Below are 19,214 nucleotides of genomic sequence, written 5' to 3'. Positions count from 1 at the left end.
TTTCCCTTCTCATTTCTTTTCTCAGATCAGTTTTCTTTTGAGCCACCCCTTTCATTCTTCATTTTGTTCATTTGCAAATCCCCCAATGTTTAACAAATCATTTGCTATTGAGATTCTTTAAATGGGTATCATTGTATGCTTTTACCTTTTGGATCAGGTTAAAGTTTCCTTTTTGATCTCGCTCTTGACAGTGTTCTTGAATCTTATATGCAGATTTTGGGTTTTAGCTTTCATGTGAGGTTATAACACAATTGGGTTTCAGCCTAAGCTTTTGAGGTTTAGGCTTGGATCCTGTATTTGTGTTGTCTAGTTGCTGTGACTTTGAACATTTTACTTTGTATTTTTGTTTTTGCTTTTGAGAAAGTTGGATGGTTTGTTTAGATCATGCAATTTGGTGTTGTTGTGAGTGTATTGCTTTTGGTGGGCACTTTTACTTTGAAGGTAGTAGGTTTAGGCTTTTGAAAGAAAAGAGAATCATTGGGTTGTGTGAACTGAGAGATTTAGGCTTTTTTTTTTTATAATTTAGTGTGAACTCTTTTTTAGCTGTGTGAACTGAAAGATTTAGGCTTTTTTTTTTATAATTTAGTGTGAACTCTTTTTTAGCTGTGTGAATAAATAATCAGAACTTGGTTTTCTTATGGTTATGATAGCACAAACAATATAAATATATATATATATATGGGGATTTCTTCAAAATAGGGTAATTTTAGTTTTTGATTACTCAAATGAGTAATTTGTATGGATTTTGTGAGTCATCTGAGATCTGAACACTCTTCTTAAATGACGTGTCTAACGGACACGTATTGGACACCGACACTCGTACAACACGTATTAGTGAAGTGTCAAATTCAAAATATAATTGTTGAATTTCTGACAACCGTTCTAACATAATCTTAAAAAGGATAAATACATTAATTTTCTAAAAACTCAGTTATTATAAATTTTTAGTATAATTATAAAAATAAGGAACAAATCTTTTTGAACAAGTAATAAAAACATCTTTCTGCTAAAAAAATTGAAACATACCTGTACAGATAAATCTTTATTATCAATTTATATAATTTATAAATATATAATATATAGATATATGTTCTCCTATCCTATCTTCTAAAAATTATACGTATTTTCGTATTTATATCAGTGTTAGCGTATGTCTTACATAGTCGATGATTATAACAACTTTAGCTCTCATCAAAACTCTACTTTTTTGCATTGACATTTTTATTTAAGTGACATTTTCCTTACTTTTACGAGTTTAATAATTTTTATGTGGTTATAATATGGAAAGGAAATTCAAAGTAGATGACCTCTTTGTTTAAAATCTTATCTATGTGTATTCAATAATATTTTTTTTTACTTAATTTTAAATTTTCATAATTTATTTTCACTTTTATTTTTAATTTACCAAACATAAATAACATTAATCCCACAATTAACCTATGTCTAAATTACAAAATCTATTAAAATTTCATTATCTTAAAAAACTAATTATATGTTTTAAAAAATTTAATATCTAAAAATAACATTATATATATAAATATAGAACTGTAAAATAAACTGAAATTATCATTTAAATCACTTCATTAATTTTTTTTATTAGATTGTTAAAATAACCCCAACCCCAAATAAAAACTTTTACTTCAAATTCGCAGAACGCACCCAAACAGCAGAACCTATTTGAAAACAAAAGCAGAAGGCAATTGCGAGGTTGAGGCAAGGTGACGCGACACGATCCGACGCGATTCGAGTCAAGGCGAGCACCGCGAGACGACGGCGAGACACCACAAGACGACGGCGAGGCACCACGAGACGACGGCGAGACACCACAAGACGACACCGAACGCAAATAAAAAACAAAGGCAGCAGGTCCAGGTATGAATCGAGAAGAGAACCCTACATCTAGACAGTAAGCGAAACGACCCATGTGTGGGTCGTTTTGGGCTTTTCTTGAAAACTCGTTCACTCGGCCTCTAACTCGCGAGTTTGTACCGATTGTACAGAGTTTGTCCGAGTCTAGTCCAAGTATTACTAAAAAACTGAGTCTACAGTGAACTCGTGTCCCATTAATAGGCTCTTGAACTCGGTCGGATTTTGCGGCTTAACGTTAGAGTTTGATAACCATTGGTACTAGCCTGAATAAGTAATCAGAACTTGGTTTTCTAAGATGATTATAGTTTAAGCTCTTTGTTTCAAATATTGCGCTAAGTACTGTTTATTTTTTCGCTTTTATTTTGCTTCTTTCATTGAATTTTACAGGTATCTTTTGTATTTTTTTTCCCATTTTCATACTTTTATGTAATGGGAAATGAATGTAAGAAGGGATGTAAGTGGAATTGTAAAAAAGGGGGAATGCAAGAAGATTTAATTACTAAATCAATAACTTATCAATAAATCATTTGCCGGGGTTTTAAGGTTTATATAAAATTAATGCAAATTGGATTTGTATTTCTATTCTATGCTGTTTTCAACTTTATTCAGGGAATACGTTAAGGAAAAAAAGAAGAAGTCATTCAATTAAATTAGGATGTTTTTTAATCTCAACTTTATTTTATGAATAAGGCCACTAATAGAAGTTCAAAATGTAAGGAACCCTTATTTTCTTCCAAAATTTGGGATTAACTAATCAGGGAATGTCAAATATGAAAATAAATTTTTTCCACATACTCACGAATGTGTTTGATTTAGGCATCTCTCATTATTTCAGTATAAAATAATTTTAGAATTTTGGCCTTTTCTTGTCAGTCAATTACTTTGCATTTTGGATTTCCTTTCAAATTTGTTCAAGTTGATTTTGTGATCTTCAAATTCAATCTTCTCTCAGGTTGTGTTGAGGCTTAGCTTATCTTAAAGCTTATTTTGGACTTCTATAAGAGAACGATGGGTTATATCGGGTCTCACGGTGTTGCAGCTCTGCACAGATATAAATATAGTGGAGTAGATCATTCCTACGTGGCCAAATATGTACTGCAACCCTTTTGGACTCGCTTTGTTAATTTTTTTCCCCTATGGATGCCGTGAGTACTTTTATCATTTGAATTTTGACTTCATTGTCAGTTTAATTTGAGTGATATGCACAAAGTTAACCCTATCCTTAGGATATCTTCTCAATCTTTTTTTTTATGTTTGTAATTTAGTTTTGGTTCGTATATGTATGTCTGTTTTATTTGCTTTTCTTCTCTTAAAATTTCTTATACAGCCCTCACAAGAATTTGTTTGAAATTTCTGATTGAAATATATGTTTGTTGTAATTTTAGTTTTTGAGTTCTGAATACACTAACTCATACCTTTGTTTTATTTATCCTGATGTATGTATTGGCATTCTTCAAATCTTCGCAGTCCAAACATGGTACCACTTTACCTCCTTTCTTATTGTAGTGTCACCTATTGTTTCTACTGTTATCTTAAGCATTCTAATTGGCACTGATGAATCATAAATTTCTTGATTGCAGATAACTCTTATGGGATTTATGTTCTTACTAGTGTCTGCATTGCTTGGTTATGTAAGTGGAACTTGGGTCAATTATTCTTCCTACTTCCAAAATTAAAGTCACAGTAGTTATAGCTTCCCAATGCTTCACTTTATTTTTGTCATTTTGTCAAATGATAGAATGAAATTTGCAATTTTGAAAACAAGTTTATGAAAATGAAGCGTATTTAAGATTGTTAGTTAGTTTCATGCATTATTGATAATTTCTTTTGTGGAATTGTTCTTTACATGGTTAAGGTAGGCAATTTTGTGTAAACTGTATTGAAACAGTAAATTTCTAGATACATTATACATAAATTTTATTTATTTATTTTTCAGATATACTCCCCACATTTGGACTCACCTCCTCCAAGATGGGTTCATTTTGCTCATGGACTACTTCTGTTTTTATACCAGGTAGGATTAAATACTTGTAGTGCAGTACTTGCCAACTCCTCAACTTCTCAGTCTCTCTGACTTTAGTTTCAATCTCTATAATGGGTATCCCTGTTTTTCTGCCTTGATGGCAGGCAAACCAACTGAGATAAATTTGACTTATGTGGTAATCAGTTGCCTTGAATTGTGATCTCATTTGAAGCGCATAATATTTTCTAACCTGAATCTTGATTATAATGGTGTTGTTTCACGAGTCTAAATGATTTGAATTACTGAATCTTTTAAGTGCTCTCATGGTTGAATTCATGCCTTTTATATCAAGATATTATTGAATTTTTGACCCTTGACTTTGAAAGATGTTTACATCTAACATTCTGTTTCATATTGCAGTGAAATTTCCCAAAGAAGCAATCAATACTGGAACTCTTTTTTTTTTTTTTATAATGTTTTCCACATTGCCTTCCTGATTACTTATATCATCCTACTATGTTTAGTTGTTTCATGAGCACTTATAAATACTTGTAATATTCATTTCATTGGTTGTTGTACTAGCACTTATAAATACTTGTAATATTCATTTCATTGGTTGTTGAACAATTAATAAAATTTTCTCTCGTTATGTTTCTCTAAGGCATGACAGCTAAGCAAATTCATATGGTTTATCCATGGAAGATCTTCACTACATGGCCAAGTTTCCATTATTTGCTATAGTTATTTTATTTATTGTTTTCTTATATGTTTGTGTGTGTGTGTTGCGCTCTAGACATTTGATGCTGTTGATGGGAAGCAAGCTAGACGTACAAATTCCTCAAGCCCATTGGGGGAGCTCTTTGATCATGGTGATTTTCACTCTATTGTTTTTCATTATGCTTACCTGTTTGTTATTAATGAAGATATTTTCAACTTTTTTTGCAGGATGTGATGCACTTGCTTGTACAGTATGTCTCTTTTAATTTTGGCTATTACTCTTAAGTGATTGGAAGAGATTAAAGACTGTCATATATGATAACTTGTTTTCAGTTTGAAGCATTGGCTTTTGGGAGCACAGCCATGTGTGGAAGAGGTACTTTCTGGTGGTGGTTAATATCTGCAATTACATTTTATGGTGCAACCTGGGAGCAGTAAGTTATCATGTTCAATTAATATATGATAGATGATATGTTATATAATATTATTATATTTTGCGATGTCCTGTTTGTATTCTTGTATTATAATGAAAGATTTCTTATACTTAAGCTGTCATCATTCCTTGTGTAATGTAAAATCACAAATTTGGAAATTTGGCATGATTATATATTTTAATACCATATTGCATATATGCTATTGGACAGACTAGGAATATTGATTTCTTTTAAATGTTGTTTTGGATGCAGCTATTTCAATACCATATTGCATATATGTTGTTTTGTAATGTAAAATCACAAATTTGGAAATTTGGCATGATTATATATTTTAATACCATATTGCATGCATATATGCTATTGGACAGACTAGGAATATTGATTTCTTTTACATGTTGTTTTGGATGCAGCTATTTCAATACCATATTGCATATATGTTGTTTTGTAATGTAAAATCACAAATTTGTAAATTTGGCATGATTATATATTTTAATACCATATTGCATATATGCTATTGGACAGACTAGGAATATTGATTTCTTTTAAATGTTGTTTTTGGATGCAGCTATTTCACCAATACACTTATACTTCCCGTTATAAATGGGCCTACCGAGGGTCTTATGATAATATACATGGCTCACTTTTTCACTGCTATCGTGGGTATGACTTTTGTTGTGTTTACACACAGCTACTAACTTTGATAAGAATCCTTGCATGTTGTTATTATTATTATTATTTGTTATTCTTATTTTATCATACAGGTGCTGAGTGGTGGGCTCAGCCATTTAGAAAGTCTTTGCCATTTTTAAGTTGGCTTCCTTATCTTGAGGGTAAGATATCCTTCATTATATAGTGTTCTTTCTGTTTTGAACCAAAAGGTTTTGTCTGTTGCTATTTGTGGTAGTTGTTGTACCTGTTCCAAGTTTCATAATATGTAACGTCTAAAATGTATTTTTGGTATTTCCTTTGCTGAAGGCTTTTCATGCATTTGCAGAGAACTCTATATACATTTGATTGTCTTTTACATGAAACAATTTTAAATTTACTGCAATATGGTCTCATTTTCAGTCAAACTTATAATTTTGCATACTGGTTACCAGATGGCAAGATGTCCTTGTCAGCTCATATGCTTACTTGTGTTATAAGCTTGGGATTAGGGTAAATAGGCATAATGAACATATTTTCCAAAGTGCATAAATCATTTGCATTGGCCTAACTAGACTCTTTAAATATGCTATATTGAATTTATTATTGTTGATATACCGTTAATGGATCTAGTTTTTGGTTTTAAGAGGGTAAGTTCTTTGCTATCATATTATGTTCTTCAATGTGTAGTCTGGATGGCCAATTTTTTTCACTCTTTAGTTGAAGTCCTCAATTCTCATTAATTTTTTCGGGCATCTTTCATTTTCTCAAGTAGTGAGAATCTATGTTATAACTAAGATCATATTGTGAATATATTGGTAGATATGATGCACCGATACTTTTATTTATGTCATGTATCCGTATCCTACACGTATCCATATCCACTACTCTGGGATACTTTACTGATGATCATCAATGAAGTATGTAATCTATGAAGCATAATACTCTTAAGATGACAATAATTTATGATTTTTTATTTTGAAAATAAGAAATGTGATTTTAATTTGGATCCACACAATTGCAATTACATATTTATTATGTTTTAGGATTTCTTTTTTACATTTTTAAATACATATATGTCACATATAATATCCTGTTACTTTCAAAATAAACATATCACTCCATTGGATACGCATCATATCTGATATCGATACAATGTGCCTAGAGACATTTCGAAGAAGAAAAAGAAAATGGTTTAAAGATTTTATAGGATGGTTCTAGAATATGAAAAATAGTATTTATAATATTTAGTTTATAGTTTTAATTTCTTAAAAAGAGATGATGACACTTGTAGGGTCATAATTTAGTTGATGACATGTTATTTTCACTCTGTTTTCTACTTTCATGGAATTGCTAAAGAATTGGTGAAAACAACAAAATCTTGTTTCTCCATCTCCTCTACAAATTCTTAGAAACAAGAAACAAAATTGAAAATAAAGTGGACTTTTTGATTAATACTACAAACATATCAATTGAAAATGACATGATAAGAAGCTAGTCAATCACGATTATATCTATTCATTTTGCGTATGTCTAATAAATATGGAGTAATAAAGTTAAGGTTGTCTGGTTCAAATAGCAAAAAGTGGGTTCCATTTGCTTGTCCAGTATAGCTTATTGTAGTAAGGATTGTTGGTTTATATAAAGTTGATGTTTTGGATATGTAATTGGATTTTTATTTATCTTTTCTGCTTTTCAGGATTGCCAACATTCAAAGCTATATTGTGTTTGATGATAGCTTTCGGTGTTATACCAACAGTTACATGCAAGTATGTATAGCTAAAATTATTAAGGTTCAACATTGTTAGCATGTGCAATACTTTCTTCTTGACCCAAAATTTGTTCATTTTTTCCAACTCTGATAACTCAGATATTTTCTTTTATGTTGAACTACATACACCATTTGGTTGTTATTTTGTCACTAGTTATGGTCAGCAGATGATGAACTGAAACTGAGATCGAAGTAGTTGGAATATAAAAAATAACTGGCCTACATTGTATCTTTTAGAATAATTTATAGTTTCTTAGATGATCTTCTGGAGTGGTTTCTTGATTTTTAATTTTTAAGTCTAGTGCTACTACTATAAATAGGGACCAGTGCTTTATATTTTTTATGGGATTATAATACATCAAACTAATTTAAACTCCTGTTAATTTGAGTCCATTCACCCTTCTATTTTGTTCAAATCCTTTAATTTCAATACAGTATTAGTGGTGTCATTGTACATGACCTGTCCTGTTAGATTTCTTTCTACTGCCTAGATACTTCAAGTTAGGAGACCCTGTTAGATATGGGAATCCTGGTCACCAAAACCTTCAGACAGGTTTGGATGGTTGTGTTTCTGGTTTTAAAATGCAATTTTCAAAACAAAAAATGTGTTCAGCAAAAAATGCAGCTACAATGGTTTTTGTCTTGATTATGAATCTTTTTTACATTCATTTTCAAAACCAAGGAAAAATATTCGTAAAATCGATGTAGTTTGAAAAAAAACGCTGTTGTTATCTTTGATAAGATAGATTAGGGTTCGAATCAGCCATAAGAATCATTAAGCACTCCATCTGAAAAGCAGAATGTGCAACTGCTCTATTTATAACAGTTGTTAATGACAGTTGTTATAGAAATCTATTTACAAGAGTTGTCCTAATGACAACTGTACACAATCTAACTAACTACTCTAGGGAAAGCAGTTAAGAACTGCTCTATTTACAATATAGTGCCCGGGTTTCAACAGGAAGAGGGTAGGAAATTATGGCTGTAAATTCGAGATTCCAGTGTAGAGAAGGAGAGTGCTTCTTTTGGGGTAAAGTTGTTTGCTTTATTCTTTTTTAATTCTTGATACTTGGAGAATAAAGAGGTATTAAAGTGATCTGCTTTAGAGAAAAGGAGGAGTACTTATTTTTCTAGCTGCAGTTTGGCAATCTTGGAGAGAGTCCTAACAAATTGGTCTGACCTGCTGGATCCTATGTCACAATGGAGAATGGAGTAGGAATCTTGGGAAAAGCAATGAATAAGCAAGGGACAAAACAGGGTGAGTTGAAGACAAATATCGAGTATATCAAGAATCTTTTGTTCCAGATGAATGAATAGAAGACTCTTTCAATTGTTGGAGATAAGTGGGTACACAAAAATGGGAGGGACTTGGAGAGTGAAGTACATACTGGTGAATCAAAAGAAGAAGAGAGGATGGACTAAAATTCTTGGATCAAGAAAGTGGAATTACCCACTTTAGAAGGAAAAGATCCATTAGGGTGGTTGGCATGTGCTGAAATGTTTTCCATGGTACAAGTTAAACCTTCCAAGAAATTGAAGTTTGCTTTTATCAGCATTTGTGAAATGCATTGCATTGGTCTTCAGAAATGGAGACAAAATATCCAAGAATCCATCTTGGAAATATTTTTTTGAAGCATTGATGAGGAGATTTGAAGAACAAGAGAGTGGGACGAACTATATAAGGTTAGCTTCCCTAGAGCAAACTAGACGAGCAGAGGAGTATGTTCAGGTGTTTGAATTACTGTTGCCCAAGCCAAAAGTTTGGTGAGATAAAATGACCCTAGAGACCTTAGTAGAGCCATGGACATTGCATGTGATAAAAAAGAAGCCATGAAATGATGCACAATGTGTGAGAACGGCAAGAACGTGCCGTCAATTTAGGGTTTTGTTTTCAAGGATGAGGAACCATTTTAGGAGTTCACAGGGATAAGCTTCCTCGATAGCAGAACCAATTTTTTTCAGGACAAAGAAGTAGAATAACACTTACCCTTCCATATGCTGAATGCGTTTGGAGGAGAGAAAATGGAAAATGTTACAGTTATGGGTTAGCATATGGGCATATAGACGTCCTGAAAAACTTTTTGTGTCTGAGGATGAAGAGGTTAGAGATGATGGGGAAATAGCCATGATGGAAGGGGTGAATGATGATGGGAAATAACCATGATTTTAGAGGAGGATAATATAAACAAGAATTTAGGGAAGAAAGTAGAGATGGCATGTCAATGGATGGATCTTTCAATATGTTCAGCAGGTGGCATGACAGAACACAACCACAAACTATGAAGCTAAAAGGAAAATTGCAGGGTAAAGAAATTATGATCTTGATAGACACTGGAGCTAGTCATAGTTTCATATCTAGCAAGGTAATGTAAGATTAGGAGAATCCCCATTATGGGCAAACTGAAGTACTTGATAGGATACTGGTTACCTATCTCAGGTGATTTTGTTCTGAGCAGCCAAAATCTTTGGCAGAGTTTATACCTTGAGCTGAATATTGGTATAATACTTGTTTCCAAGTAGCTGCATACTGCACCCCATTTGAAGTGGTTTATGGAAGACCACCACTTATTTAGCCTGGATGAAACATTAGTGGAAGTCGTTGGTTGCACAAGATCTTGTGAGCAGAGATGAGACTTTAAAGCAACTTAAATACCATTTACAGAAATAGGTTCAAGTTCTTTTTAACACACTATATTTCCCCATATTAATCTATTATCCTATTATTTAGAGTCTATTAATTTTTTACTTAAACCCTATAATCTCAAGACATGTTAGTGTTAGTATTATGACATATTTCTTTCTTGTTATGTTCATTTGGTCTTATTTTAGAGTATGTAGAATTCAATACCTTAAATCATCCAGAATCTGATAAAAGTTAGCCTACAAATATCTTCTTATATGATATAGGCTAAAATTTTACACCAATTTATGTACGGAATGATCTTTGTATTTCCGTAGGCTGTTTTACTTAGCATATTTGATGGTAAACATTATTTTTTTGTTCCATACAGTGTTACTAATGTTTATAAGGTTGTGAAGGCAAGGAATGGAAGCATGCCACTTGCATTGGCAATGGTAATATATTTTGTTCATATGATATTCTTTCTCTAAAATCTGGATGCTTTATTAATGTGTTCGTTCTTGGGCAGCTTTACCCATTTGTTGTACTTGTGGGAGGAGTGCTTATGTGGTATAAACTCAACTCAAGATGCATCAATTTTGTACCCAGTTTGTTTGAAAGATAAGCATATTATTCTATTATTCTTTACTTCTTATAAGCACTTGAGTGACTTTTGGTGCAGGGATTATTTGTCACCATCAGACATCATGGGGAGATATCCACATTTAGTTATTATTGGGACAGGACTTACTTTCGGATACCTTGTGGTATGAATGTTTAAATTTGAAAAATTGTTTGCTTTTCTTGTTTTTTTTTTCTTTTCAATTTTTATAGTGCCTTTCAGGCTTTTTTATGCCTTATTTTCTTTGCTGTGCATTTTAGCTGGTTACCATTTATTACTGTAATTATTCTTGGCTGATGGCTCTCTGTAGAATTTGTGTAGGACTAGATATCCATAAAAAATGTAATGTTAATTGATTTGGTTATGTGGGCTTATAAATATTTACAATTTGATTTGATCTACCAGAACCTAGTTTAACTTAGTGTCATGGAAGATAAAAAAATAACAGAAACTTCAGGATTGTTGAATAACAAATAAAATTATATAAATAAACTACAGAATAATCATGGTATCTTTAAGTATATTAAAAAATAAAAAATAAAATTGGTTACTCTAAATTTTTAAGGATCTGGATCCAAAAGACTAAGTAGATTTTGTACTTTTGTTTTCTTTGATGGAAGAAAAGTAGTCTGCAGAACAAAGTAAATTATTGAATTTTGTTACAATTCCGTAGAGAAAATAAATTAATACGAAAAAAAAAAATGCTTGTACGGTTATTGAATTTTGTTTTGTATCATGTTTTCTTTTTGTATTTATCCATTATCATTGGAATAAAGAAAACCTTTACTAATATGTGAGAAATAATTCATGCACCATCTAGTTTTGATAAGCCAAACAGTTTTCTTTTCCCATTATAAATAAATATGCTGTCTTTTTTTAAAAAAGAAAACTCATGCTAGGCATCACTATGATTTTTGATATCTCAACTAGACTGACATCTCAAAATCCACCAATCATCTGTCATCACTTGAAACATAACATAAAAGAGAAAAGAAAGGAATACAAAACATGGGGGGATCAAACCAAAACCCATGGAAGAAAAAGGAACACAACTTAAATACGGAATAAAGGAAATTGACATCTGTTATGGTGGAAAAAATCCAAACTAAAATAAGGAGCATGCCAAAACCAAAAAAAGTCTAACTTATTATCAACACGGTTAACCAATTTATCAACACAGTTATTGCCTTCCCTAAAAATATGAGCCATGAAAACACAGATGCATACACCTTCTCTACCTCCCTCTAAGAGTCCACGGAACCTTTAGCTGAAGAAAAAGCTTGATAGAGCAAAATAGAATCACTCTCCAACAAAAGCTTTATGAACCTAGCCCTCTGAACTTGTTCAATGGCAAGAAGAGCCCCCATGATGTCAACAGACAAGGCATTCTGATTCCTCAATAAAGCAGAAAAACCACCAATATTTTCCCCATGACTCGCTCTTAAGATACCCGCACAAGCAGCAAGTCTTGGAGACCCCAAGTAGTATCGTTAGTGTTCACTTTAATCCAGCCCACAACAGGGAAGTCCCAATACAGTTGCACAGGAACAAAGACCTTACCAGGTCTGGTGCTAATGCCAAAAGACTTCCAAGACAGAGAAGTCATCCATATGATTATACATTTTTTAGACATATTACCTAGAGTTTGAATGTAGTTCTTAACAATGTTGAAATCTAGTATGGTTTCTCATCCTCCATATCATCCAGAAAGAAAAGGTGATAGCATCAAGCTTAATGTGCTTAATAATAGGGCTACCAGGAGACTTAAGAAAAGTAATAAAACCAGAACATGAAAAATTATTAAGATCAGGGCAAAAATTCTGAAGTCAGGACCAAATAAAATAAGCTGAAGGACAACTAAAAAACAGATGGTCAATACTCTCTCTTGTTCTTTGCATAGCAAGCACATAAAACATAAAACAACACCTCTTTTCAGAACCTCATTATCTTTTGAATTCATTAAATTATGCTTTTATGTTTTTGAGTGAACCTTAGACTTAGAGCATGTTTGAGTTGGATTTTGGGAATTGGTAATAATTAGAGGGAGAAAAGAAATATTTTGTATTTCAATCATGATAATTACATTCTCAACTTTAGTATTTGTAACAATCACATTCTCTTTAAAAAGGAAATAAAATTCTGCTAAAATAAATGAATAGATTCTAAGGATAGTTTTCCTAATTACTATAGATATATTACTATATTTTTATCCTAATAATCCCCTATTTATAATACTCCCCCTCAAATTAGTAAATGAATATCGATCATTTCCAACTTGCCCTACAAGATCTTGGAATCTTGAGGAAGTCTCTTTTGGTGTACATGTTTGCTAACTGAAGTCTTGTTGGGATATGGGTTGTAACCATAAGATCTTTGTCAAGATTATCTTTAATGAAGTGTTGTCAATTTCAATATGTTTAATTCTATTGTATTGTACTGGATTATGAGTAATGCTCATGGCTAACTTGTTATCATAGTTCAATAGCATAGGGATGTCAACCTTTATTTTGAGGTCATCTAATATGATTTTCATCGAAAATCCTTTACATGCACCTTGAGCAAGGGTTCAAAATTCAGCTAATGTGCTTGAATGGGATATCCTATACTGTCTTTTGCTTCTCCAAGTCACCAGATTTTCCCCCTAGAACATACAATACCCAGAGGTAGATTTTCTATTAGTAATAGAGTTTGGCATAATATACATCAATGTATATCTTCAGGGCCAAAGTGTACTTTTTCCTGATAGTGGCTCCTTTCCTAGGCTTGACTTTAAGTATTGAAGATTTTTGTTAACTGCTTACATGTGTCTTTCTTTTGAATTATGCATAAAGTGACGTACCACACTAATTGCATAAATGAGGCCTAGTCTCGGTTGTGATAAATAAATAAGTTTTCCTACAATATTTGATATTGGGTTCGTTACTTCTAATCTATGATTTTGTTCAATAGGAACTTTTGAGGTTCTACATCCTAGCTTACCTATTTCATTGAGGATATTAAGTATATATTTTCTTTGGGGGATGTAAAACCCCTTATTGGAATAAGCATCTTCTATTCCAAGGAAATACTTGTTTTCCTAGGTCTTTCATTTTAAATTGGGTCACCAATTTTTATTTTAAAGCCAATTCTATGTTTCATCGTCTCTTGGAATAATCATGTCATCCACCTAGACTAGCAATTGTTCCATCACTTAAATATTTACCCCATTTGTGTTTGTTCCATCACTTAAAGACTTACTTTTCATAACACATGTCCATGTGACATGGATATAATTGTCAATAAAAGCAAGAATCCATTTGGTCGTTAAGATAGATTTTAAAGCAGGTCCTCAAACATCATAGTGAATTAAATCAAAAGAGAACTTTGTTTGTTATTAAACGCCCTGCTTTTTCAATGTCATAACAAGCAACAAAATCCTTTTTCAAAGAAAAAATGTTATTTAGGTCATCCTAAATTTCTTTAGTAGAGGAATAGAACATATAATTTTGACTTATCTCAAGGACTATGGAATTGTCACATCCAAGTTATGATCAATGAATCTTCATTATCCCAAATCTAAAAATTAGGGTCATTTGACCTCATTCATCCACCATCACTGTGCTTTAATCCTGACCATCTTTTTAAAATCCTCCAAATGTATTGACTCCATTGCAAATAATTTCAACCATCAAACTGGTAGGGACCCACCACATTTGGAAGATCAATAGAGAGAGAACCTTAAACACCTTGCTTTCAGTGTCATAACAAGGCAGCAAAATCCTTTTTCGAAGAAATGGTGTTATTTAGGTCATCCTAAACTTCTTTAGCAGAGGTGTAAAACATATAATTTAACATATCTCCAGGACTGTGGAACATGGTAGTAGAATCGAGATACAAGGAGTGTATCGAAGAGCTGATAAGTATCGTGAATCGTAAGATTCATAAACATTAAAAAATTTAATATATACTTAAATATATAAAATATGTATACATGCAAGATACAATAAATTATATAAATTATATATGTACGTATATATATATATATATACCACACAATTTCACCAAAACAACCTCTATGGTGCATACATGTTATTAAACAAATTATGTCTATCTTTTTTTATTTACTCATTTTTTAAAATCCACACTGATTCACACAATACGGAATCGTTTCGTTTCGGGATTCAGCGATTCTTTGTGCGAATCGCATGATACAACTAAGATTCAGGGACAAAAAAGATTCTTCACACGATTCGTATCGTGGGAGGGTGAAACCGTATCGTTTCGTACGATACGTATCGTGAATCGTAAGATACTAACTACTATGCTGTGGAATGCCACATCAAGGTCACGACCTAGTGAATTTTTATCATCCCAAATCTAAAAATTAGGATCATTTGACCCTGATCCTCCACCATCGATCTGGTTTAATCTTGACCTTCCTTTTAGAATACACTGAATGTACTAACTCCAGTGCAAACCATCAAACCGGTAGGACCCACCACATTTGGAAAATCATTATGATCCATAGGAGTAAAATTCGTGTCAACCCTAGAGAAAAAAAACGCAAATTTTTGTATCCCACCGTAGTTTTCGAGGATGGAGGTGGTGTGATGGTGGCAATGGTGGAAATAAAGCCCCCAAGGCTGGGAGCTCTGATAACAACTTGAATAACAAGAGGGAGAGAAGAAGTATTTTATTAGTTACAATCATAATAATAACATTCTTAGCTCCTATATGTATGTAACAATCACATTTTCTCAAAAAAAGAAATCAAATCTGCTGAAATGAATGTGTAGTTTCTAAGGATATTTTTCTAATTACTATAGAGATATTAGGATGTTTTTATCCTACTAATCCCCTATTTACAAGACAAATCATGAATGTGAAACATATTTTCTTAAGAAGCACAAATTCATCTTCTTGCAGTGTGTTCTAGTACCTTTTACTTATATTGCTGCTAGCTTCCTTTTATGAACAACTCCATGTATTATTGATTTTTATGAGGGAAGCTTAATTTTGCAGGGGAGGATGATTTTGTCTCATTTATGTGATGAACCTAAGGGTCTAAAGACTGGGATGTGCATGGTATGTTTTACATGTCCTGAATTACTTTATTAAGATGCTTGATTTGGCTGTTGTCCTCATTATAAAACTATGAAAACACAATGATGACACGGGTCAAAAGTTGTTCAGGCTTTCAGTAAACTTCTCTTTCATTTATGTTTTACTGTAGCTATAAAACTCACATAGTACGAGTCTCAATCCCTTAAGATTGTTATATTCTTTAGGTTGAGAGCATTATTATGCCTATAGTGTCTGGATCATTGTGAAACTGTATTATTGAATGATTAACGTCAGCCCTACATATGCAGCCTCCTCTATGGAAGCGAAATACCATTTCAGCAACCCTGCTGTACTCTTTTTCAGCATTCAATATATATCTTTTCTCTGAGAAGATAAACCTTGGTATTTCAATCTTGACTTGAAAACAAGAGTTGTGATAAATTAACATGGAGGTATAACTGGGGACAAAATATGTATATTTTCAGTTTGATGTTTGTTTTTATGATTGAATGTCTGATATGCATGATGGGTAGGGATGGATGTTCGATGTTTTTTTCAAGTACACTATTTTTCTTCAATATTAGTAGTCTGTAAGTGTATATAATGTTTAAATTAGCAAGATTTGTTGGTGAAGGGAAGTAGTCGTTGCTTGCCTCCAAAACCATTTTCTAACATTTGGAATGATATTTTTCTTATGGCATTAGAGTAATTTAGTTTTTAAACATCAAATATGGATTCATAACAATGTCCTCTTATTCAACGAAAATCTTTATTTTTCAAGTTTTGAATTTGGTACCCAGTCATCAGTCTTTGATCTATTAACATAATTGAGCTGAAGCTCAATGGCTGTGGCATAGGCTTTTGAAAACTCAATCCGTTGAAAACTAGAAAACTTCATCAAATATATCAGTGATGTTTTCTTTGAAGCATTTAAGAATGAAATTCGAATAAAAATCCTTTCAAACAATAAAATTTAATTCACGCATTTTTCAAAGGAAAATTTCTAGATTATCTAGCATGTATTCAGTGGTATAACAACATTAATATTATTGTTTAGAGATTAATCTTAATGGTCATTGTCTGTCAATGGTGGAATGACAAAAGCATGCTAGAAAACACTTAGATGATTCCATTTCAGTGATTGATTGTTACCGTTATTGATATAAGCATTATTTATCTTGTTCAGTCCCTCGTGTATCTCCCATTGGCCATTGCTAATGTACTTGCATCAAGGCTGAATGATGGGTATGTACTGTGATTTTTCATTCTGAATTTCGTTAGTAGATGCTTTTCATATTCGTTTGTTTCTTATCTAAAACTCATTTATATATATATATTTTTGCAGGGTTCCTTTATTAGATGAGAGACTAGTTCTTCTTGGTTACTGTGCATTTTCAGGTGCAACTGCTTCTCATTTTTCTTAGGAGTTAGGAAAGTGAATGAGTAGTTATATATTGACACCTAAATAGTTAGGAAAGTGTATATCTATCACACTTGCATTTCTCTCTGTTTCTCTTTCTAGGTGTAGATTAGCATGTGAGTATTCATTAATTACTTTTTAAAGCATAATATTCTTTAAAAAGAGAAATAAACGAGTACAATAGAAAAAAGGATAAATATCCTCTCCTCAAGGAAACACAAAACCGCAATAACCTGGAGAGAGAAGAGCACCATAAATTGGCTAAGTAGACTTTATCATATAACAAATTCTTTGGTTGTCTTTGGACATTTTTTTATATATTTCCCACAATATAAATGATAAAAAAAATGATTTCACCATCTCCGAAAGCCTCAGACATTCCCAATGCAAAAATACATTTTGAAATTACCAGAAAGAGTTGACACCAGAAATATGTAGCATACACCAATGTTTGACTATCATGCTTTTTGTATCAGATGTTGGGTCTTATTTATGATTATGGCTTTTATTTGTTTTGCTTGTAACGTAAAGAAGCTCATCTCACTAAGAAATTACTATCAAGTATTAACAAATATTACAAACATGAGAAATTGACACATCAACATTGCTGTATTGCTCTTCAGTTAAATTTTGTTTTGGCTAGCACTTGAGGTTGAGTAAATATATAATGTGTATACTTTATCCTATGACTATTTGTTTTACTTAAGGATTCTGTTTCTATGAACACAGTGACACTTTACTTGCACTTTGCCACATCAGTCATTCATGAAATTACCAATGCCCTGGGAATATACTGTTTCAGGTAAAATTACCAATCCTTATGTTAGTATGCATGTTGTAAAATTTGGCATTTGTTGTTCCCTTTAAATCATTTCCAGTTTATGAAGTCTAATTTATTTTTAGTTCGTATAACAAAGTTTTGTATGCTATTTTCATCGATCCTTGCTTTTATCAATACACCAAGTTTTCTCAAGGATAATGGCCCTTGGCACTAACTCTTACCGTTTGTTCACTTGCAGGATAACTAGGAAGGAAGCTTAAATCTACCCAGGATTTCCTTTAGGTATGCCTTTACTAACTAGTCATTTTGGAGATGTTCTATATTTTATAAATTTTCAATTTCAATCTATAAAGTACCACTTTTCTTTCCTGTGTTTTGCTTAGTCATTATTTTTTTCTTTTCAGCTTGCAAGTCAAGCCAAATACTGGCTAGGCTTTGGTCAGTACTAATTTTGCTTTATTTGACAAATTTGAACTAACTCAGAGCTTGTAATTGTATATTGATTCATAGATAGACTAGGAGATCTATTTGTTGAGTGTTTCAATTCAACCGCTATAAATATTTATTTTAATTTTGAATATGACTTAAAAAAATCTGCATATTTTGTTTTATATATATATTTGAATGTGGGTTTGACATGGTTATTTGAGAACATAAAGAATAGAATTATAAGAAAATTGTTTACATTAAAAAAAAAAAACTTACCAAACTGTACTGTCACTGGTATAGATAATTCATTGGCAATTTTTAAACTGTAATTACAAATTAAGGAGTTAAGTTGCTTTATCAAGAGATAAAAGTGTTTTTATTAGCTACATTGTTGATTGTCTACAACTTCGATAGTGATCGATGATAATGTAGGGTGCTTCTCTTTGGGCTTGATATTTAGTTACACAATTTTTTTTACTTTTCTGGTTTTAGTTCTTGATAGAAGAAAAAAAAAAGTAACAGATATTAGTCCTCTGAATTATTTCGATCCATTTTTGTAATGAGGTAAAAATTGGTTACAAATTATGTGATTTATTAAAGATGTTACAAATTTCTTAGAGATTTAAAAGAAAAACAGAGGAGATTCTATGGGTCAATCATTGTTTCACATCTTGCCATGATAGAAAACATAATTAGAAAATGTTATTCTCTAAATTTTGTAATATAGAGCAACTTAGGCCAATTATCAAAGGACACAGGATAAATTGGATTCAAGATTTAGGGTCTTTCTACAGAAATAAAAATTGAGGGTTAGGGGTTTAAAAATACAATGTGTAAATTATAAAATAAAATATCTAAAACAAAATTCTAGAAGATTAAATCAGAGTTTTCAAACATTCC

The 19,214-nt window shown here is 32.0% G+C and overlaps 1 protein-coding gene across 1 annotated transcript; it reads left to right on the top strand.

The window, feature by feature from the left end:
- Positions 1-1,652: 1,652 nt before the first annotated feature.
- On the top strand, positions 1,653-18,500 carry LOC137806391 (choline/ethanolaminephosphotransferase 1-like). Its single transcript, XM_068606498.1, has 20 exons — positions 1,653-1,872; positions 2,822-3,014; positions 3,337-3,346; positions 3,450-3,500; positions 3,806-3,883; positions 4,626-4,701; positions 4,778-4,800; positions 4,883-4,983; positions 5,549-5,643; positions 5,745-5,813; positions 7,328-7,397; positions 10,411-10,474; positions 10,549-10,589; positions 10,702-10,786; positions 15,643-15,705; positions 16,871-16,929; positions 17,030-17,082; positions 17,834-17,906; positions 18,124-18,167; positions 18,290-18,500. Exons 2-19 carry the CDS (start codon positions 2,878-2,880, stop codon positions 18,143-18,145), a joined length of 1,170 nt encoding a protein of 389 aa, XP_068462599.1. The 5' UTR covers positions 1,653-1,872; positions 2,822-2,877; the 3' UTR covers positions 18,146-18,167; positions 18,290-18,500.
- Positions 18,501-19,214: the final 714 nt, after the last annotated feature.

Source organism: Phaseolus vulgaris, chromosome 3, assembly GCF_000499845.2.
Source record: "Phaseolus vulgaris cultivar G19833 chromosome 3, P. vulgaris v2.0, whole genome shotgun sequence".
Classification (NCBI taxonomy): Eukaryota; Viridiplantae; Streptophyta; class Magnoliopsida; order Fabales; family Fabaceae; genus Phaseolus; species Phaseolus vulgaris.
Note: the sequence above shows the minus strand (reverse complement) of the source record. Positions and strands in the feature narration are given on the sequence as shown.